Raw genomic sequence first — 22,231 nt, 5'->3', positions numbered from 1 at the left:
TTTGACTTTGCTGAGCCTCCGTTTCCTCATCTGTAATATGGGGATACTGATGATATTTTACTTGTATGGCTGTTGTAATGATTAGAGATGAACCTTTTAAATTGCTTGATGTAGAGGACATCAGGAGGCCCTCAGCCGGTGGTAGCATTTATTATTAACATGTGGGGATCGGGACCCCAGATGGGAGGGCAGGGAGTATGATAAGGGCTTTGAAAGATTGGGCAGCTGATCCCCAGTGTCCCATGGCACCTCATTTCAGAACATGGAGAAAATCCTGATCCGCCCAACAGCCTTCAAGCCAGTGCTGCCCAAACCTCGAGGGGCACCATCCCTACCTAGCTTCCTGGGTCCTCGGGCCGCCGGACTGTCTGGGAGCCAGGGCAGCCTAACACAGCTGTTTGGGGGCCCTGCCTCGTCCTCCTCTTCCTCCTCCTCCTCGGCTGCCGACAAACCCCTGGCACTGAGTGGCTGGGCCAGTGGCTGCCCATCGGGGACACTGTCTGACTCCGGCCGAAATTCACTGTCCAGCCTGCCCACCTACAGCACCGGGGGTGCAGAGCCAGCCAACGGCTCCCCAGGCGGGCACCTGCCCTCCCACGGCCCCGGGCGGGGGGCACTGCCGGGTCCAGCCCGAGGGGCCCCTACTGGGCCCTCCCACTCGGACAGTGGTCGGTCTTCCTCCAGCAAGAGCACAGGCTCCCTGGGAGGCCGTGTGGCTGGGGGGCTCTTGGGCAGCGGTGCCCGGGCCTCCCCTGACAGCGGCTCCTGTGGGGAGCGCTCTCCGCCCCCACCCCCACCCCCGCCACCCCCTTCGGATGAGGCCCTGCTGCACTGTGTCCTGGAAGGAAAGCTCCGAGACCGTGAGGCAGAGCTGCAGCAGCTGCGGGACAGTCTGGACGAGAGTGAGGTGACCATGTGTCAGGTGTGGTCAGCAGCGATAATGGGGGTGGCATGGCAGGACATCCAGAGGTGCTGGGGAGTCCGAGGAGCATTTCTGTTTGTGCTGGGGGGGGGGGGGGCGGTCCCCAGCCCAGCTGTCCGGCGTAACCTGCAGAGTGGTAAGGAATCGAAGCCAGCACCACCGTCTGCTGTCTTTCAGACTTGAGCAAGATACTTAATGGTACTGAGCCTCGGTTTCCTCATCTATAAATGGAGATATTTATCATGAGGATGAAGTAAGGCAAAGGCTGTAAAGTGCTTAGAATAAACGCCTGGCACCTAGAAACTCCTACGGAAGCGCTTGCTATTATGGATATTGTTTCTAGCGTCCTAAAAGTGGTTGTGATTATTGTCGCGATCATTATCCCGGGGCAGCGGAGCCTGCCGTCCCTGAGCCCAGCCACTGGGCCACCAGAGCAGTCGGTGACCGGGGAGTTGTGGGCGGGCGGGGCTTGGGGTCCGGGGGTGGGGGGGCCGTCAGGACCCAGGGCCGCCTTGTCGTCCCCAGGCTTACGAGGACCGGCAGCGGCACTGGCCGCGGGAGCGCGAGGCCCTGCGGGAGGACGGTGCGGCCCAGGCACAGCGGGCACAGCGGGCCCAACAGCTGCTGCAGCTGCAGGTATTCCAGCTGCAGCAGGAGAAGCGGCAGCTGCAGGATGACTTTGCACAGCTGCTGCAGGAACGGGAGCAGCTGGAGCGGCGCTGCGCCACCTTCGAGCGGGAGCAGCGGGAGCTCGGGCCGAGGCTCGAGGAGACCAAGTGGGAGGTGGGCCAGACCAGGAGGGGCAGGGAGCGGGGCCTGCTGGGAAAAGGAGTCCAGCCATACCCACCCCCTCTGGCCTGCTACTCCTAGAGGACCCCCCCACCCTCCCCTCTGTGAGATGAAGCTCCCCCTCTGACCTTCCTTTCTGGGTGGGGGTCTCCCTGTGCCACCCTCGTGGGGCTCCTCAGCAGTCGGGTTTAGCGCTCACACAGCCAGTGGTGTTCCCACCCGCTGCCTCCCGACCAGTTAAGAATAAGAACGTAGTGCTGCTGTGCGCCGGGCACCGTTCTATGTCATATGGGGGGGGGGGGGGGATCTTCTAATCCTCATAACAGCCCTGCCAGCTGGGTGTTGTTAACATCCCCGTTTGAGGAAACTGAGGCCCAGAAAGGCTGGAGCCCAGAATTACAGCTAGTCCGTGGCAGGGCTGAGATTTGAACTCAGGCCATCTGGCTCTAGTGTCTATGCTGTTAACCAAGACACCGCGGTGTCTGCCTGTGGAAATGTGGGCACTGCCCTCAACCGCACCCACTCCTGCACGGCCTGCCCCCAGCCTGTCCCCAGGGCTCGGTGGTGCTTCACGATGGTTTAAAGACACCTGCTCTGAAGGAGAAAGATCTGGATCCGTATTTCCCTTCAGCCACTCACCAGCTGTGTGACTCTGGACATATCACTAAGCTTGCCTCAGTGTCCCCATCTGTGTTACGGGTGTCACGATCAGAGAGCCTCTCCCCACATACCCTGCGTGATGTCAGGGCCTGACCCCCCGGGAGAACTCTTCTCACCATCCTTCTCCATTCCTCCCCCCACAACAGGTGTGCCAGAAGTCAGGCGAGATCTCCCTGCTGAAGCAGCAACTGAAGGAGTCTCAGGCGGAGCTGGTGCAGAAGGGCAGCGAGCTGGTGGCGCTGCGGGTGGCGCTGCGAGAAGCCCGAGCCGCACTACGGGTCAGTGAGGGCCGGGCGCGGGGCCTGCAGGAGGCGGCCCGGGCTCGGGAGCTGGAGCTGGAGGCCTGTTCCCAGGAGCTGCAGCGGCACCGCCAGGAGGCCGAGCGGCTGCGAGAGAAAGCCGGCCAGTTGGACACCGAGGCCGCCGGACTCCGGGAACCCCCCGCGCCACCTGCCACCGCCGACCCCTTCCTCCTGGCGGAGAGCGATGAGGCCAAGGTGCAGCGGGCGGCGGCCGGGGTCGGGGGCAGCCTGCGGGCCCAGGTGGAGAGGCTGCGGGCAGAGCTGCAGCGGGAGCGGCGGCGGGGCGAGGAGCAGCGGGACAGCTTCGAGGGCGAGCGGCTGGCCTGGCAGGCGGAGAAGGAGCAGGTGATCCGCTACCAGAAGCAGCTGCAGCACAACTACATCCAGATGTACCGGCGCAACCGGCAGCTGGAGCAGGAGCTGCAGCAGCTCAGCCTGGAGCTGGAGGCTCGGGAGCTCGCCGACCTGGGCCTGGCCGAGCCGGCCCCCTGCATCTGCCTGGAGGAGATCACCGCCACCGAAATCTAGGGCCCTCGGCGTCCCGGATCTGCGGGGAGCCTTGCCGAAGGGGGGGGGGGGGGCGGGAGCCTCAGGTCCACTGAGGGCCCCAGAGCCGCCCGTCCGCCCGCCCCGGGGGTCCAGGCCTCTGGGCCTCTGCCAAGAACTTGGGGCTGCCCTGTGACTCGGATGAGCAAGATCAGACTCCTCGAAGGTCCCCGTGTTCACTGTCACACAGAGGTTCCTGCTCACTCGACCCGTTTCACTCCCCAGCTGCCGCCATTGCCACTCTGCCGACCGCATTCATCCCAGACGCCCGGGGTGGGTGGGGGGAACGGGGGGTGCTGGGAAGAAGAAGGGGTTCCCTCGTTTCCACACTCCCCTACCCCGAAGCCGGAGAGAGCCAGACAGTGCCAGCTGCTCCAGATGTGCCTGCCCCCACCCTGCCCGTGTCGGGCGACAGGGCTGGGACTGGGGTCTGACCCCCAGGTTCCAGCTCTGCAGCCTGTCTCCCAGGGTGAGGGGCTGTAGTCAGACCAAAGGAAGAACTCAGAAACGTCTTGTTTATTTGTGTTTGTGACCAAGTGGCCCCTCCCCACACCCAGGTTTATGGCCTCGTTTTCACTTGTATATTTTTCCACACTGTAAATTTCTTGTACAAACCCAAAGAAACAAATTAAAATTTTTTCTGTTTGTAAAAAAAGACGAGTGTGCTAGAGAGAGTTGATGGGAACTTCTTTGACCCCGACTGCCACCTCTTTCTGACCCCTCGTGGAGGTCTTGGGGAGAGAAAGGGTGATCCAGTGGAAAGTGTGAGATCCTAGCGGACCACCACATGAAACGGTCTCCCAGGATTTGAGAAACTAGAAAAGCTTTCCATCCTATCCCTTGCACAGAACACTGCTTGGGGCTGGGGGACGGATGCAATGACCCCTCCGGGCCCTGAGAGTCCATGTTCCTCAGTGCTTGGGGGCATTAAAGGGGGCCTCATGAGAAAGGACCCGCCAATCCCAAGCTCCAGACCTTGGCTTTCTCCCAACCTCTCCCAGTCGTGGGAGGTTGGGGGCAGTGCGCGGGTGACACAGCCTACCCCCCAGCACCTTGTCCTTGACACCAAGTTTATCTGGAAAGGGCAGAGCCTTAGTGACAGCGGGGGAGGGAAGAAAGTGGGGAGGTCTGCGCCAGCAGCGTGGAGCTCTGGGAGGAGGCAAGTCGAGGAGCAGTGAGAGGTTCCTGAATCCCGAGAGGAGGGTAGGAGGGGAGGTCTGGGAGACAGCAGGAGGGTCCTGGGAGGCAGCGGGAGGATCTGAGGTCAGTGGGAAGGGTCACGGCGTAGGTGGAGAGAGTCTAGGGTTAGTATCGGGAGTCCGGAGGGGTCGGAGAAGGGACTGGGCTGGCGGTCCGCTGGAGGAGACTGGCATCAGTGGGAGGGATCTGGGAATTGGTGGGAAGAGCATTTATGGGAGGTTCTGGGAGGCAGTGGGAAGGAATGAGTACCAGGAGGGGGTCAGCGGGCAGGGGAATGGTCAGCAGGAAGGCACTGATCGGTGAGGGCTGACGACTCGGGGGGTAAGGGTTGTGGGCTGGGCCCAGGGACCCTGACCACAAGCTCCATGGGCTCCCGAGCCTTGTTTCGATAAGCTCGGCGGATGGTATCGACTGCTCGCTGGTGGGTCACCTGCTCCAGGCTCTCTCCATCCACTGCCACAAGCTCGAAGCCAGCCTGGGATGGGAGTGGGAAAATCACAGCCCTCCCTTCTCAGGTCAGCCCAACACCCAACCTCTCACCTCCACCAGCGAGGACACTCCTCCCCATCTGGGTGGAGGGGATGGACAATGGGACTTTTGTGCCTGGAGCGGTCGGGGGCAGGGTGAGACACAGACAATGGCCCTTTGTCCCTTGGGGCTAGGGGTGGAACAGGATGGGCCACCCTCAGGCCCAGGCTGGCGCGAGGGGACAGATTTTTCCCTAGGCTTGGTCATCTTGCAGTCCTGACCCCCCTGCACCCAAGCCTCCTCCCATGGCCTGGTCTAAACCTGTCTGGCTGGAAGATGAGCATGTTCTAGCCCCACTCCCGCCAGAATTCAGCTCCGGGCCTCAGGAGTGGGCCTGGGTGCTCTTCACCCACCTGCAGGGCCCCACTGACGAAGGCAGCCCCCCCAGGGAAGATCTTTTCTATCTTCACCATGGGCTGCACCTTGGACTCAATGCCCCCAGAAATGCTGATGCCTGGCGAGAGAGAAGCACTGGGTGAACGCGCAGCCACCCCCCTCCACCCAGAGCTCACAGGAGAAACCCAGGACCCCAACAGCAAGTCCGGGCCCGGACTTCTCCCTAATCCCCATATTCTATTATTGCTCGGTCCTCAACTCCAAAAATCCTCTACTCCCACCTCTGCAATCTACCCCCATACCCCAATCTTTTCTTAAGCCCAAGCCCCCTAGTTATAGCCCAAAACCAAGCCCACAGACCCCACCAAACCCGAGAGCCCCACCTGCCAGGCCCAGGCCCACCTGGACTCACCCAAGGACTGCTTCATCTTGGACAACGTGACTGTCCTCAGCTCCCCGCCAGGGGCCTTCACGGCTGTCTCCTCGGCTGTCCCACCAGTTCCATTCTCAGAGGGGCCTTGGTGGCCTCCCGCCTTGGCTGCCTGCCCATCCAGAGGTCGAGGCAGAGGTGGCCTGGCCTTCCGAGGCTTGTGGTAGCGCCCGTTGGCCACGCTCTGGGTGGAGATAGGTGCTGGAGACGGGGAGCGCCTGCGTCCTGGGGACTTGCCTCGGCCCCGGCTGCGGCTGCGGCTGCGGCTGCGGCTCCGGGCAGGGCCCTGGATCTGGCTCTGCCGCGGGTCCTCCAGGGTCGGGGGTTCTGTCAGCAGCCAGTTAGGCCTTGGGGGCCTGGGAGCCACGGGGGGTGGTTGCGGAGGGGGGGTGCGGGTGCTTCGGTGTGGGGTGAAGGCATCTACCGGCACGTCTTGGAGAGGGGGGATCCCTTTATGAGGGTGGCAGGGAGCAGAGGCCCCCAGGGAGAGCTGGAGGCCCCCCAGCCGCTCCCTCAGTTCCCCACCATCTTCCTCCTCTGAGAAGCCGTTCACAGGCAGCAGATAGAAACCTCCACGGCTATCTGGGGAAGAGGGCCGAGGTCAGGCAGGCTGCCCCTCCTTGCCCTTGCTGGTGCCAGGCCCCAGTCCTTGCCTTTGCTGGGGTAGGGCCTGGGGGACCCAGGCGTGGGTTTGCTTGGGCCCTGCGGCAGCTTTGCCACAGTGAGGGTCACTGCCCGGGTTCTGTTGGAATAGTATTTTCATACTTTCCATCGCGATATGTGTCGTAGAAAAAATATTGCTCGCACGCCAAACTGGCAATTTCTCGGAGATTATTGCAGAGAGTGAGACTAGATTTCAAAAGTGAGTGGGTCTAAAACCAATTATTAAGGAAATAATAGTGTGGGTGGTGAGTAGAGACGAGAAAAATGGTTCCGGTGGACAAGGGACTTCCTTCAGGGAACCAGACAAACTTCTGAAGCCTGGATACCCTACACGGGGGCAGGGGCAGAAGGCCCCTTTTCACTTCCCTAATACGCCAGCTGTGTGCCCCCTCCCCAGGCTCTGGGACTCTTGACTGACCAGGCACGGGCGTGATGAGGTGACGCTTGGGAGGTGCGTCTTGCTGGGCTGGTCTCAAGGCAGGAGGCCACACTGGTGGGAGAGGAGATCCGGTCAGAGACGGGGGGCCCAGCGGGGGACACAGCTGGTCATCTCTGCCCCCTCTCCCCTGGGAGACTCCACTCCCATCCCCACCCGGGGCTTAGGGTCTACAGGTCCTACCCTCTCCCCACCGCCCAGCTGCTGACCTGCCCGGCTCTTAAGGGCCTCAAAAGCCTCCAGCTCCACGGGCATCACCATGCTGTCAAAGCGGCCCAGGTCCGTGGGGGCCACCACACTCCTGGGGAGGGCAAGAGATGGGGGGTGGGCAGGGGCACAGTTCTGGAGGTAGGGGGAGTTATTAGAGGTCCCCTTTCTGCCCCCCAGCCCTCCCCACACCCTCCGCCCCACCTGATGTCCCTCAGTAGCAGCAACTTTGCGGGCCTGTCCAGAATGGCCAGCAGGGGCCTCACCAGGTCCTCTACACCGCCCTCGTGCACATACTGCAGAGAGAGACCCAGAGGTCAGATAGCAGCACGGCCATCCAGAGCCAGGGGTGGGGGGGACGCGGGGGGGTGGCACTGCTTGGGCATGTGGGGTTCCCCACATTTAGGAAGGCTTCTCCCCCAACCCCGGGCTGTTCACAGGACGGTCTTACGTTGGTGACTAGGTGGAAGCCTGCGATAATAACAGACCTATAATAGCAGCAACGACAATGACAGCTTTGGAGCAAGCCCTTTTTTAAGCCTTTTACATATGATCTCCCATTGAGCAACCCTGAGAGATGACATTAATTATCCTTGTTTTACCGGTGCGGAAACTGAGGCTCAGAGACAAGGACTTTGCCCACGGCCACACAGGTAAGGAAGTGTGAAGAGGGACTGGAACCAGAGAAGTCTGGCCCTTGCCTGCTCTGGTGCCGGAAAAGGATGTGCAGGCAGCGGGCTCTCTTCCCCACCCCCACCTCCCAGGCAGAAGGAAGGAATTTGAGCCAAACACTAGGCCGCGGGCCTGGGAGGCCCAGCATATGTCTGCACATAGACCTACCAATTAGGCTTTGTTCAGGGCTGGAATGGGGACCTTAGGGAAGGGGCGGCTCGACAGAAAGCCTACCCAGTCAGTACCCGGGGGGTGGGGGGGTTGGGGGGGAGGCCCTTCTGCCTGGCACTGCCCGGATGCCACCAGCCACACCCCACTAACGCAGACAAACTGGTAAACCGAACGCTGGGAGCCACCCTGCTTGGATGGCACACCGCCCCCTGGTGGTGAAAGGGAGACACGTACTGATTCAGGGAGACGCACACACAGCATCCTGGACAGGGATAGACAGAGACACAACACAGCAAGCCCTGGTGGTCAGAGTGAGACGTTCATAAACACCCGGAAATATGTTGTCAGCTATGGGGCCCTAAACCACACACAGACTTACAGGGACTCAGACAAACACGTATCAAAAATACAACCCCGCATGTCGGGAGAGGGATACATACAATTGCACAGAACCAGTCACATACATACACACTTCAAGTCCACCAACCTGCATTCAGCACCTACTACGGTCCTGGCCCTGCACTGGGCAGTGGGGGCACAAGGAAGATGACCCTGTTCCAGCTCCTTCAGAAGCCAGTCTGGTGGTGGGAACAAGGGGCAGGATGAGCCACGTGCCCCAGTGAATTCCAAACCACTGGCAATGAGGCAGAGGGAGTCTCAGAGGAGGGTGGCAAGACCGGAGTTGGCTTCTTGGAGGAGGCGGCATTGACGCTGAGCCCTTTTGGTTTGTTTGTTGGCTTCCATTTACACTTACTCTTAAGGATGAATGCAGGGAACAACATGCAAGTCGGGAGGAAGGCGCTCCAAGGGAGACGTGGCATAATGGGCAGAGAGAAGCTTAACTTAGCCACGGGGTACATGAAAGGCCTCCGTGTAGGCCGCGCACGTCGTGACTCCCAGAGTAGTGCTCTGGAGTTGTGCAGGTCATCACCTGTACACCCCTATGTAGTGACCAGCAGAAGACAACGACGTGGTGATGTGGTGACCATGGGAGAGCTGAGGTTAGTGGTTGGGGAGTCAAATCGAGGAAGGCCTTGAATGTGAGCATAAGGAACTCTATTCCGTCAAAGATAAGAGGTTGCAAGGGGGTTTGGGGAGTGTAAAGTGATCAAAGAGGTGACTTATAAAGCCTGGTCTGGTGGCTGTGGAGAGACAGCTCAGAGGAGGAGAGAGAGGGGAGGCCGGTGATCTGAGTCACTGGGGGAGATTTACTAATCATTCTGGCCAGAGCTCTACCCCAGAGGGCCTGATCTCTTGGTGTGGGTGTCGTGCGGGTCAAGTTTGGGTAGTGTGCAGGTGCTGTGGGGGTGCAGTGAGAGGTGGTCCTGGTTTGGACAGGGTGGGAGGAACAGAGGGATGATGGACAAGGACCTGACCAAAGAAACGGACACATCGCGCCACCTAATGGCCAGAGCCCAGAATTGCAAGCTCACGGCCGCCGGGGCTCACCACCCCACTTAGCGCTCAGAGTGGAGCAGGCTGATATTTACGGAGTTTAGCCCAGAGAACCTTAGTTTCCCCCCAACACGCACCCCATCTGCAGCTCTGCTGTAAACCAGACCTTGGTAAAGGGCCGCAGGAATTACTGGGCCTCAGTCTCCACGTGACACACACGTGCCTTAGCCAGACACATACACGCTCACACACAGATCCGTCATACAGTTAGGGTGACACAAACCCAGGGACCCCACGGACACACAAATGTACACATCACACAGTCACACAACACAGCCCTACCCTGACCAGAGTGAGAGAGCTTCGGGGGGTTGGGGATCACAAACTATGCCCTGGAACCCCTCAGTTTGTCCTTGCACACAGGCTCACACGTGCACTGATGCAGGCACATCACAGGGACCCCAGCACAGGAAACCTGGGGGTCTTTGAGGCAGAGGGATAGGGGAGGGCCTACCAATCCCCCTGGAAGGTCCGGCATGAGGCTGGGCCTGTCGGCTGACCCAGGTGCAGAGGGAGGCATGTGAAAGGGGAGGCTGGGGTTGAGAGGAAGAGGAAGGCAGTGACTGCGGTGTGCCCCCACTCATCACCTGTCTGGCTCCGTCTCAGCTGAAATATCACCTCCTCCAGGAGGCCCCCCTAGACCTAATTTGTACCTCTTGGGTTATGTTCTCATGTTTTTTCCTTTCACAGTACTTCACATGATTTGTCACTATGGGTGTCTAGGTTCTAGTCATTGTAACTCCCCTTCCTGCCTGTAAGCTCAGTGTGTGTGTGTGTGTGTGTGTGTGTGTGTGTGTGAGACAGGAGTGACTTCTGCATTTTCTGACCACTGACCTCACGGCCTCGATCCCAGATAGCCGGAGCCAGGGGCCTGAATGAACGAGGGGCTGGGTGACCGTGTGCTGGAGTTGGGGGCAGGCTGGAAGCTCACCCGGCAGCAGTGGCGGGTGACTGCCAGCACCTCGTCGTCAGTCAGCAGCCGTCGGGCCAGGTCCTGAATTAGGGGCCGTCGGCTCTCCCAGGCTTGCACCCGCTCATCCACATCAGGCAGCTGGCCAGAGGGGCTCCCAGACCTGGCAGAGAGCAGGGCCCGGCCCCTCTCCCGCTCTGTAGGGCAGGAACGAAGGTGTATGATGAAGGAGCCAGGAGACATCGAGGGGGAAGTAGGGGCTTCCCTCAATTGGGTCGGACCCCAGAACAGGTCCGTGAGAGGCCTAGGTGCCCCTGACAACATCTCGGCCTAGCCCGGACTCTCCCTTCCATGGCCTCCCATAGCAATCTGCCCACCGGTGGAGCACCAGTCCAGACCCTGTGGCCCCCATCACAGACCCCTTTACTAGTCTGTTCCTTAATGGTGTCCTAGCCCAGTGCCCTCTGGGCCCCTGAACATGCACTGTCATAGTACTCATTGGAGTTCTAGCACAGGCTCCCTCACCGCCCCCAAAATCTGTCTTTGGGAGTCCCAACCAAGCTCCCCAGTCCTCAAAAACATACCCCAACATCTGTCTGCAGCCCTGTCTTTCCGAGTAAGCTTGGTCCAATGCTTTTAGCTGCCCTCAATTTGCACCCAGTCCCCCATACTTGGCCCCAACTGCTCCTTAGCAGCCCCCAACATGCACCCCATCTGCAGCTCTGTCACCAGGCCTTGTTAAAGGGATGCTGAATTACCGCGTCTCAGTCTCCATGTGACAAACTTCTGCACGGGCCCCACTGCCCCTGCCGTGAAGAAGAAGGGTTAAGCTGAAGTCCCTGGCTCCCAATCTGCAAATGGGGCTTGGGGGGGCTCAGGGACGGCTGGATCACTGGCTGGGATGAAAAGCTCAGGCTGGGAGGAGGTGGAATGGGGAGGCCAGAGGCCAGGCCATGAAGGTCTTGGGGCCATGGTCAACTAGGGACTTCATTCATAGGCAGCGGAAGTCCGTGAAGGTTTGGGACCAAGAGAGGGTGCAGTTTGACCTCTGCTTGTGGAGACTCATTCAGAGGCAAATATATGGGGGGAAGAACCCCGAAGGGAAGGTGGGGGGGGCACCTACCTTCAAGGGACAGAGAAAAAAAGAAGATTCTTTGGAGGAGAGAGAGGAGAGGCCAGAGGGATGGGAGGAGAATCAGGAGAGAGCAGGGCCCCGGGGGCTGTGGAAAAAGAGATGGGTTGAAGAGGTGGAAGCTGGCCTGGCCTCATTTAAAGAGTCTCTCCCGTGAGACTCTCACTTTAGCCCCCCAGGAGGGGCAGGGCCAGCTCCTACCCAACACCCACTCTCCCTCCGGAAACAGCACCCCGATTTCACCTGGGGACCCCCATTCTCAGTGCATGTACTCCAGAGTGGGCACAAGACACAGGCTGGCCCATGAGAGCACCCCCCCCCCACCCCACCCCACAGCCATTTGTTGGGCATGTGGTCCCCGCTGGGTCAGTGAGAACCTAGGACTTCAGCCGGAACTATTTAAGAAGCTTTCTTGTCCCTGGGTTGCTAAGCAACAGTGGCCATCTTAACTCTGGGCAAAACCTACATGATAATGAAGCCAACCCAGGGGAAAATGGAACCAAAGATGAAGGGGGCAGATGTCTGATCAGGGTGTTTAAATCTTTAGACCCACTTACATCAGTAGCTGAGCCAAGCAGTGCTTTTTAAACCTAATTTGAGTTGAGTTTCTGGCCCATACAACCCCAAGCGTCTCAACTCCTCCACTCTCGGTCCAGTCTCTGAACCTCACCTGAGAGACGAGAGGCCCTCTCTGAGGGTCCTTGAAGCCCCTGACATAGTGGAGCCTGCCGAGGCCCTTCTGCTTGGGCCCTGATTTAGAAATGACCTTGCTCAAGGATGGTTCTAGAGCTGGGTAGGGCCTGTGGAGCTCTGGCCAGGGGAGATGTAGCCACGTATTCGAGGAGAGGAGCCCCCTACCCACCTCAGCGCCAAGGGCACAGGGATCTGACCCAAGCCCTTCAACTTCCTTGCTATGTTGTGCCTCTAACAGATTTCCTTTCTGGAAAGTGGGGAGACGAGACAGTATAACAATAACCACTACATTTTCTGAGCACCTTCCATATGCCAGACGAGGTCCTTAAGTGGTTTACATCCATCCATACACTTATTCCTCACTATTCCTAAAGAAATAGGTATCATCACTCTCAGTTTACTCATAAGGAAACAGGCTTACAGGGGCCAGTGGTTACTCCCAGCTCGTAATAAGCAGTGTGGGATTTAAACCCAGAGCTGCTGGATGCCAACGTGGGCCCCACCTGCGTCCACCCCATCTCATCTGGCCGGCATGGCGCTTACCTTTCTCCGGGTCCAGGCGAGGCCGGGGCTTGGCCGGGGTCCCTCTGTCCAGCGTCCAGGCCTCTCTGTGCCCGTCCCCTGCCAGCCGCCCCTGCCGCCCTCCCTTGAAGAAGAGGTTCATCAGTGTCTTGGAGCGCTGCAGGGCTCCCTTCTCCCCAGGAGACCCCAACTTCTCCTTCTTCCTCTGCCTCTTCTCCTCTGCAGACATGAGGGAGCGCCCGCGGGGCTGGAGTGGCGGGCAGAAGGGAAGGCCGAGGGGCAGGGGTATGAGGAGGGACAGAGAGGAGAGAGAGTAGGGGGCAGACAGGACCTGCAGCTTTGTGGGGAGGTGGTGCTGGAGGTAGGGGTGGGTGTCCTCCTCCAACTTTCCACCCTCCCCCACCCCACAGTTCCAGTTCTTCGAGGAGTCTCCAAGAGGGCTGGTGTGTGTGTGTGTGTGTGTGTGTGTGTGTGTAGGGTGGAAGGGATGGGTTAGGACTGGTTTGGGGCCCAAAACTGACAGGAAAACAAACTGGGGCTTGGGGTCCAGGACCAGTTTAAAATGGTACCCAGAGCAGCATCGAAGCGTATTCTGGGGCTGCAACTGAGGTTGGGTCAAGGCCCGGGGCAAAGGGAGGTTTGGGGCCCAGGACAAGGCGCGAGGCAGGTTTGGGACTGGGAGTTTCGGAGAGAACATCAGCCACCCATCCCCCTACGTACCCCACAAGGTCAGGTGGCTCTGGGATCTTGTGATGGGGGGCCGGGGTCGGCTCAGGGCCAGCAACAGGGCAGTCTTGGGGGACTCTGAGAGTGCAGAATCGAGGCGGCGGGCAGGCCGGGGCCCATCGGAGCGGATGGCTGTGTCCCTGAGGATGACGGTGGGCCTCACGCTGCACCAGGTCTCCACGCGGCCCCCCACATCGGGCTCCGTCTGCATGGCTGTGTCCGCCCGCCCCCAGCCTGGCCCCCGACCGCCCGGCTCCTCAGGCCCCAGGCAGACATCCATGCGGTCGGAGGGCAGGGAACCCGAGCCCTCGGCCGAGCTGTAGGGGGCACTGGAGGCATAGGAGGAGACGCTGGAGCTGCTCTCAGAGGCCGGGGACAGCTGCTGTAGCACCCCGTTGCTCACTGCAGGCAGTGGGGAAGGCGGGGGCGGCTGAGGGGAAGGCCGGGCTGCAGACCACCCTGGGCTTGGTGGCGGGGGGGTGGGTGGGTAGTGTGGGGCAGCAGCCAGGGCTGGAAGCACGGGCTCCGGGGAACCAGTGCTCAGCAGTCCTGCCACTGACTTAGGCAGATCAGTTCTCCTCCACTCACCGCAGGACCCCAGAGCCAAGGGGAGCCTGAAACCAAACCTGCAGCTCCTCGGAGGGGAGCCCAGAAATGGCGCTGGGTGGTGTGAAAGTCCCAAGGAGGTTTGCTCCTCCTGCCCAATTATTCTTCAGAGACTCTGACCCACCCTTGGGCCTCAGCCCTTTCCCTCCAACCCATGGACCTGAGCCACTTACATCGGTCCAGCCAACAGTACTCAGAAACCATCTCTTTGTAGGCAGGGTACCGGCCAGTCTCCTGGGAAGAGCGTGGTGGGCATAGGAAGGCATGGGGGAGTGGGCAAGAAGGGGGTGGGTGACAAGGAGGATGAGAAGGGGGGTAAGTGAGTAGGAGGGATGAGAAAGGGGGTGGGAGGGAGGAGGGGTGGGTGAGGGAAGATGAGAAGGGGGTGGGTGAGAAGGGATGGGGTTAAGAAGGGGGAGTGATGGGACAGGAGTAAACTTTTCAACCCCGTCTCTCTCTCTCCTCCAAGTTCATCATGCTCTAGACAAACAAGCTGCTTTATTTCTCAACATGCCAAACTCCTCTGTACCTCAGAGCCTGGTACTTGCTGTTCCTTCTGCCTTGATTCTCTTCCTTCAACTCACCTTCTGGCCAGCTCCTCCCTCTTCGGGTGTCACTTCCCCAGAGAGACCTGCCCTGACCACTCTGGCTAAAAGGGCCTTCCCAAATTACCCCTCCCACCTCTCTGTTAATTACAGTGTAGCACTTGTCACAGTTGGCCCACATCTAGTGTGTCCGTCTCCCCCGAGGAGCAGAGACCTTGCCTGTCTTGTTCACCGTGGCAGCCCCGGTACCTGTCATAGTGGCCATCATGTAGAACGTACTCGAAAATGTTCAGTGGATGAATGAGGGGCAGAGCGGGAGAGAGGAGGAGTGTTTGGGGTCATGTGAGAGGAAGGAAAGGGAGAAACAGGATGGGGGGGGGGATCGTGAGATGGGAAATAAGGTTGCAGAAGTAGAGGAATGGCAGAGGAGGCCCTGAAGAGCAATGTGGGTGAGAGCTTGGGAAAGGGAAGAGAGCGGGGCAGGGGCTGGGACTGGGCACTAGCCGAGAGCGAGACGTCACCTCCTCTGGAGACAGAGTGAGAAAGACCTGATCCTCAGGCAAGTGTGAGACCCACATGAATAATGAATGCAGGTGCCTCCCCTGAAATCCAATCTCTGGCCCCAGCCCAGCCTCTTTGCCCTGTGCCCACGTCCTGCCCAAAGCCACAGCTACCACCCCACCCTCTGGGTGGGACATTTTCTCCTTTCAGCCCAGGTCCTCCACCACTCATATGAAGGGGCACTGCCCTAGGCATCTGAAGAGCAGGACTGGACCCAGGCCCTGCTACTGACCAGCTGAGTAATGGACTGGGATTCCTGAGTTACTCTGCCTCTCTGAGCCTCAGTTTCTTCTTCTGCGAAATAGGGACGAGCGCAATGCCTGCCCTCCCTCTCCGATGGCTATGGTAAAACCATAGACTGTAGAGCGATGGGCATAATGATGTACTAGAGCGGTCGGGGAAGTCCTTCCTATAGTCTGGCCTCTCCCTGATACCCACAGTCCTGCCCACCTTGATGGTCAGCATGATGTGTGTTTGGCCCTTCAGCACCTCCACGGCCTGGCTGTGGCTGATGTCGTCGAACCTGACGCCGTTGGCCGCCAGGACCTGGTCCCCCACCTTGATGCCATTCTCCTCGGCCAGCCCACCGTGGTCCACTCTGGGGTCAGACAGGAGGCGGTCTGGTCGGCTGCCTAGCCTGCCCTGTCTCACCCTAGTCCAGACTCTCTTCACTGGGATACAGGGATGCCCCAGCCAAACTCCTTGGCTCTCCTCCCGGAGCCCCCCACCCCTCTCCAGACCCCACCCCTGACCCAGGCCCTCCTTTGGACATGTCATTGGCCAGGCCTCGCTTGTTGATCCCCGCCCACTGCATGCCCCGCCCAGCCCTCACTTGGACACATAGATGCCCAGGCCGAACTCCTTGCCCCCGCGGATGTTGAAGCCCAGACAGAAGTCGTCTGACGTGGTGTACAGGTGGACGATGCGCCGCACGCCATCCTCCGAGCCGCTGTCAGACGGCGTTGATCGGCACTTCTCCACCACCAGCCGCCGGTTCACCACATCCACCCTGGGACAACAGCAAGGGGCCCTCGACCTGGGCCCCCCATCCACCACCACCACCCCCCTCCTCCCAGCATCCTTGACAACCGCAGGGGAAAGGAGAGGTTGCCTTGGGGGACTCCCCAGCCCAGAGACGTTCAGTGGGATGTAGATTTCGCCAAATTTGGAAAACGACCTGGATCTCCTCTTTTTACGGAGCAGCTCCATCGTGCCCAACTCCCTACAAAAGCCCTGAGGGGGAGATGCTGTTACCACCCCCAGGCTCACAGCAGAGGCCGGCGGTGTTGGGGGCAGGGCCGCTGGCCTCTGGGATAGCAGGGTTGGGAGGAGGGCTGGGGAGAGACACAGCCTTGTCTTATTTCAAGGTCAGGCCTTGGGATCCCTGTGTTTCCGGTGCCCTGGGTGGAGGGAAGAGTAGAAGCCATACTAGTCAAGTTCCACGCAGAGCCCTGTGACCTCGGCCTCTCCTGTGGGGGGGGTGGGGGGGTGGGGAGGGGAAAAGCCAGGGCTGGGGCCAGGCGTTCTCACCACGTGGTCTTCTCTTTGGAGAATTTGATGCCCGGCACTCGGCCCATGCGCCTCACCATCATGTGCAGGCGGCTGCTGCCAGTCAGCACCTTCACGGCGCTGCCCATGGTGGTGCTCTCCAGGCTCAGCCCATTCACCTCCGTGATCTTGTCCCCCACGCACAGGCCGGCCCGCTCTGCACCAGGGGAGGGGCGTGGCTGGCAGGGGCCACTTGGGAGAAGTCCTCCAGGGTGAAGCTAAGCCTCCCGCCACCACACAAGGCTCCCTGGGGTAAAACTTCTTCTGTGAAATTGGGGATCCCTGGGTGAGGTCTGAGTAGTCCTTATGAGACTAGGGACCTGTCCATTAGCCCACTCCACCCTGGGAGGGGGCCCCATGTCCCCACTGGATCGGGCCCTCCAAAGCTGAGGACCCTTTCCTCCCATCCCTGATAAGAGCACCATCCTAAGCCAGAACCTCGGTCCTGGGAGCCCTGCTCACCTGCACTGCTCCCCTCCTCCACCTTGCTGACGAAGATGCCCAGGCCATGCTCTGAGCCGCCCCGCACACTGAAACCCAGTCTCCCTGCTGGACTCTTCTCCACCCGGACCGCATGGATGATGTCGCTCTCATCACTGTTGGCTGTGTGGTGGTGTTGGTAGGAGGGACATAGGCATGACTCCCATGTCCTTTCTGGGCACAGAGGGCCCCTGGGTTTCCCAGGTTGGGGCCTGCAAAGGGTGGGTTTCTAGGCAAAGATACCTAAAGCTCTAAGGCCTGAGGGCAGCCAATTTCTGAGTTCCCTATTGGTGGTTTTGAGGCCATGGGCCAGGGAGAGTGTGGGAATAGGCAGGACAGGACCCCACAGTAGAAGCCACTGTTCTCCTTCCCTTATATAGGTGAGCGTGTGTGCGTATGTGTGTGCGCGCGTGTTCGTGTGTGCAGGTGTGTGTGTGTTTCTAATGCTTACTCAGCTTCTCACACCTACAGGCCTGAGATAGAACAAATTCCTAAAAATCCTGTCACTCTAAGGGTCAGATGGATAGAGAAGAGGTTCAAGATTCCATTCGATAGGGCAAAGTTGAGCAAATTTGGGCTCTTCGGCTTGCACAGAAATGAGTGTGCTAATCTTCAAACAGTTGAAGAGCTATTCTGTGAAAGGCAGATGTTTTTGTTTGTGTAACCCAGAGGACAGAACCAAGCCCGAGATAGAGGCTATCTATCTAAAACCTTCAGCTGTCAGACAATGGAATGAGTTTTGGAGAGATAATGAGTTCCCCATCTTTGGAGGCATACAAGCTGACCCCTGATAAGTCCCTGTCTGGGATATTGTGGACGGATCCCCGAGGCTCCTTCTATCTCTTCAACTCTGTGATCCTGGAGGTAAGGGCTCTAGGAGCTACTTGACTATATGAGGAGAGAAACCCAAAACACCACTATGTTGCAGTGTGTGCCCAGAGCCCAGAGGGGTCCCCTCCATCAGTGTTGGGAAAAGTCAGAGGAGCAGGGTCCCTAGGGGCTGGAGCTGTCAGGGAAAATGATTTGGAAGACTGAGATGAGTGGGATTTGGTTGGAGGGGGGGAGCAGAAAGGGAGGGCACTAATGAAGAAGGGGATGGAGTGAGTAAAGGCACTGCGGTGGGTCCTTGAGAAGGCCTTTGGTTAGAGAAAAATAAGAAGACTGCAGAGGGAAGCTAGGTCTCAGGTGAGAAGGTGAGAAGATGAGATTTCCTCTTGAACAAGGCTTACTCTAGAGGTGTTTGTGGGGGACAAATCTGTCTCTCTCTCTCTCTCTCTCTCTCTCTCTCTCTCTCTCTCTGTGATCTAAGAGAAATCAGGTTACAATACATGAGCAGAACAGCTCAGGAAGAAATCTCCAAGGGCAGCCTGTGGGCATGGATGGTGCAGGACAGAGATGTGCGATATTCTAAGGCTTCCTGGCTGATTCTGACTGTATAGGTCTCAACCCAGCCAAGGAGTCTATTGCTTTCCTGCCCCCCCAACCCTCTTTCTTCTCAGGCCCTCCCTGGGGCCTTCCTAGGGCCCTGAGCCAGGGGGATGCCACACTGGGGTTTTGAGCATAGGAGCTTGGGGCCTCTGAGGATGGAAACTTCTCTACCTCCACTACCCTAGCCTGGGCCACCGACCTCTCCCTCTAGGCACTCACAGCCTCCTCACTGTCTCCCCACCTCCATTCTTGCCTCGTTTAGACCATTCTCTACAGTGGCCAGAGCCAGCTTTTACAGTAGACTGCTTATTGAGAACTTCAATGCCTGCTCCGGCTTCTAGAAGAAACTCCGCAGCCCCCCATGCCCGGTAAGGCCCTCCATGGGCTGTCCTCTGCCCACCTCCCTACCCTCACCTCTGGCCACCATCCCTAGCCTCACTGAGCTTTGGCCAAACTGACCTCCTTCCTGTCCCTCTCACGGGCCAATCATTTCAATGTTCCCTCAATCCTTGATACTCTTGTCCAGACTTTTGTAAAGCCAGCATCCATTCTGCAGCCCCTCCTGGCTCGGACACCGCTTTCTCGGAGAAGCCTTCCTGGACTACCCTACCTGAAGAAGTCCCTTCCCTTCTTCCCAGATGGTCTCTATTAGAGCGGTTCTCAAAGCATGCTTCCCAGACCAACAGCAGCAGCGGCACCCAGGAACTTACTCAAAAAATATGTATACCTGGGGCACCTGGCTAGCTCTGTTGGTACGACATGCAACTCTTGGTCTTGGGGTTATGAGTTCGAGCCCCAGGTTGGGTATAGAGATCACTTCAAAATAAAGTCTTAAAAAATTATACAACAACAATGTGTGCTCTTGCTCTTTGCTGCAGACACAATGAATCAGAAGCTCTGGGTGTAGGACCCAGCAACTTGTCTTTTAACAAGCCCCCCACCCCAGGCAATTCTGATGTATTCCAAAGTTTGAGAACCGCTACTCTGTCGTACTGTCCAAATTAGTACCTCCAAGATTCTTACCATCCTTTCTCATTATTTGCTTATTCATATATTATTTATTCATATACTGCTTATTCATATATTATTTTATTGTCTGTCTCCTTCCACTAGATTGTAAACTCAATCGTGGTAGGGACTTTGTAATTCTTTTCTGCCAATATATCTCCAATGTGTTGCGCAGCACTTGATATCTGCTAAGTCTTTTTTGAATGAGTAAAAGAATAAAGGGATGAATGAGTGAACAGACCAATGAACAAGGAGAGTGAAGAGAAAGGGCTGGTTTGGATTAGAGGATGCATTTCCTTTGGGACCAGCTGAGTTTGCGGAGCTGGTGGGAACCCGTGGGGGTGAGGTGGGTAGCAGTTTCTCCCTTCCCACTGTCTCTCCCTTATCAGCTATTTTAGGCCTCTGGAATGGTCTGAATAGTAACAAGGGGGAGAGGTTCCAGGCTTCGGTGAATTGGGAGATGTTTGTGCTCGGGCAGAGGGGGAAGATTCTGGGCTCAGAGCTTCCCAGCCCAGACAGGGTAGGGGCTGGCAGGTCAGAGCAATGCCCCAGTCCTCCCATTGCTGGGAGACCCTGCTCTCCTGGCTGCACTGGGGCTCTAGGGTGAGGCAGAAAGAGAGAGCAATCCTGGAACTTCTGCAAGAGGATCTTTAGCAGGACAGTGGACAGAGCTGTTACATCGTAGCTGGGCATGGTGTGCGTGGTTGTGAAGGGGAGGTAAAACATAGTTATTTTAATACAATGGGACTCACAAGGGTCCTGCCCCAGTGCCTTCCCTGTCCCCTACCATGTCTCCTAGCTCCTCTGAGGACTTCTGCTCCATGACCCGAATGACAGTGCTGACCCTCAGCAGTGCCCTACAGCTCACCTAGGGGTGAGGCCCATCATAGTAGATGATGGGGGTGGGCATGCTGGGCCACTGAGGCAGGAAAGCCTGCTGCCTGAGCAACATGGCTATCCCTGCCCCATCGGCCCAGGGAGGAGAACAGAGATGCCCAGCTGGGTCAGAGGGGAGGAACAGGGTCTGAAAAGCCCACTCTGGGATCCAGCCAGGGGAGCTCTGCTCGCTGAGAGACAAAAGGGGAGCTGGAGACATTTATGGCATCTGGCCCGCAGAGAGCCCAACCCCAGGAGGGTCCCCATTCCCCATGGGCATTCAAGGTCCTGCCTCACTCACTAGCTCTGTGTCGCCTCACATCTGTCACTGCAGCCTGGCTGTCTCCTAATTGCATCCCCCCCCCCCCCGCAACTTGTACTCTTGTTTTCCACTTCCAGCCTTATCTGGGATACCTCTACCCCAGCAGCAGCTGTTCTCATTGTTCTGTCTCTAAGCTCTGCTACCCTGTAAATTTCTGGAAGGTGACGATTGACCTTTATTTTTCTCTAGGTCCCCTACAGGACCTAAGCAGGGCTGGTATAGAACAGGAGTGCAATGAAACAGCATTGGGCAACTACAGAAGATTAGGTACGCCCTGATTAGGTACCTGGGCTCAGTCCTGGGGCTCCCTTCCTGACCCTCAACCCTCCTCTTCTCCCCACTTTTTGGAACATTTGCTGCTCTACCTCTATTTCTTTTTTTCTGCATCTGAAATCTTTTATTATTATTATTATTATTATTATTATTATTATTTACTTATTTGTTTTTTTAATAAAATTTTTTAACGTTTATTTATTTTTGAGACAGAGAGAGACAGAGCATGAACAGGGGAGGGGCAGAGAGAGAGGGAGACACAGAATCTGAAACAGGCTCCAGGCTCTGAGCTGTCAGCACAGCGCCCGACACGGGGTTCGAACTCACGGACCGTGAGATCATGACCTGAGCCGAAGTCGGACGCTTAACCGACCAAGCCACCCAGGCGCCCCTATTATTTACTTATTTGAAATCATCTGTATACACACTATGGGGCTTGAACTCATGACCTGAGATCAAGAGTCGCACGCTCTCCTGAATGAACTGGTCAGGGGCCTCTGCACCTGAAATCTTAAATTCTGTCTGCTCAGTTGGGCACTGACTCCTCACAGCCCCGCACTGAGCTGGTCACACAATGGGCTGGTTGATGGGGTTATATCATTCTCTATCCTGCCCCCCACCAAAGGCCTACACAAAGGGATTGGAGAAAGGCAGAGTCCATAGGACGGAGGGGCCAATTCAATACCCTATCTTGCTCACTTGGGGGCTAGCATACCACACACACACTTTTCCGTGACTCCGGGCTCCTATCTCCCACCTCTGACCTCTCTACAGCCCTGCAACACTAAAGGATTGGCCTAAACATAAGGAAAGGGCTTTTAAGGTAGAGTATAAGCGTAAACAGAGACCCTCCACCTCCCACATCCTTAAGACTCCCATCACTTGGGTTCCTCCACCCATATTGGCTCCGCCTCCTCCTACTTAGTGCTGCTGCCCCTTACCCCCACCCTTAGCTCCCGGCCCAAGCTGGGCCCCGCCCCCACCTTCGATGGGAGAGTTGATGAGGATGACACGGCCCATGGGCGATGAGGCTCGGATTCCGCGGGGGGGCCCATTCAACAGCCGCTGCTGCTGCTTCCTCAGCAGGTATCGCGTTGCGGAGCCCGAGTCGCTGCCCAGGTGGCCTCGGGAGGAGAGGGAGCTCAGAGAGCCCGAGCTTAGGTCTCCAAGGCCCAGTGGGTCGAAGCCCACCGCAAAACTGTGCGCCATGGTGGCTAGACTGGGGCGGCGTCCTACAGGTCCAGAAAGAATCTGCTAGCCCTGGAGCAAAGGGCCCCGCGTGCC

General features: G+C 58.1%; 2 protein-coding genes across 8 annotated transcripts in view; one reads left to right on the top strand and one right to left on the bottom strand.

Annotated features, from left to right (window-relative positions):
• Nucleotides 1–3,874, top strand: part of LZTS2 (leucine zipper tumor suppressor 2) — a 10,659-nt gene extending 6,785 nt beyond the window's left edge. For 6 of the 7 annotated variants that reach the window (XM_030335484.1, XM_032595146.1, XM_030335486.2 and 3 more), the window contains 3 exons: nt 260–922; nt 1,448–1,705; nt 2,518–3,874. In XM_030335484.1, the coding sequence (XP_030191344.1) occupies nt 260–922; nt 1,448–1,705; nt 2,518–3,201 (1,605 nt within the window). In that variant the 3' untranslated portion in view covers nt 3,202–3,874. The remainder of the gene's footprint in view (nt 1–259; nt 923–1,447; nt 1,706–2,517) is intronic. The other variant, XM_030335489.1, reaches the window with a different exon arrangement.
• On the bottom strand, nt 3,696–22,231 carry PDZD7 (PDZ domain containing 7). Its single transcript, XM_030335491.1, is given in 18 exon segments — nt 3,696–4,544; nt 4,546–4,663; nt 4,665–4,894; nt 5,301–5,401; nt 5,696–6,295; nt 6,795–6,866; nt 7,022–7,113; nt 7,224–7,315; nt 10,249–10,424; nt 10,986–11,033; nt 12,596–12,793; nt 13,295–13,702; nt 14,080–14,140; nt 15,463–15,610; nt 15,845–16,021; nt 16,543–16,717; nt 17,023–17,163; nt 21,931–22,231. Coding segments are annotated over 18 exon segments (3,111 nt in total). The 5' UTR covers nt 22,157–22,231; the 3' UTR covers nt 3,696–4,496.

Source organism: Lynx canadensis, chromosome D2 (assembly GCF_007474595.2).
Source record: "Lynx canadensis isolate LIC74 chromosome D2, mLynCan4.pri.v2, whole genome shotgun sequence".
Lineage (NCBI taxonomy): Eukaryota > Metazoa > Chordata > Mammalia > Carnivora > Felidae > Lynx > Lynx canadensis.
The sequence above is the reverse complement of the archived record's forward strand: the minus strand, read 5'-3'. Positions and strand labels throughout refer to the sequence as shown.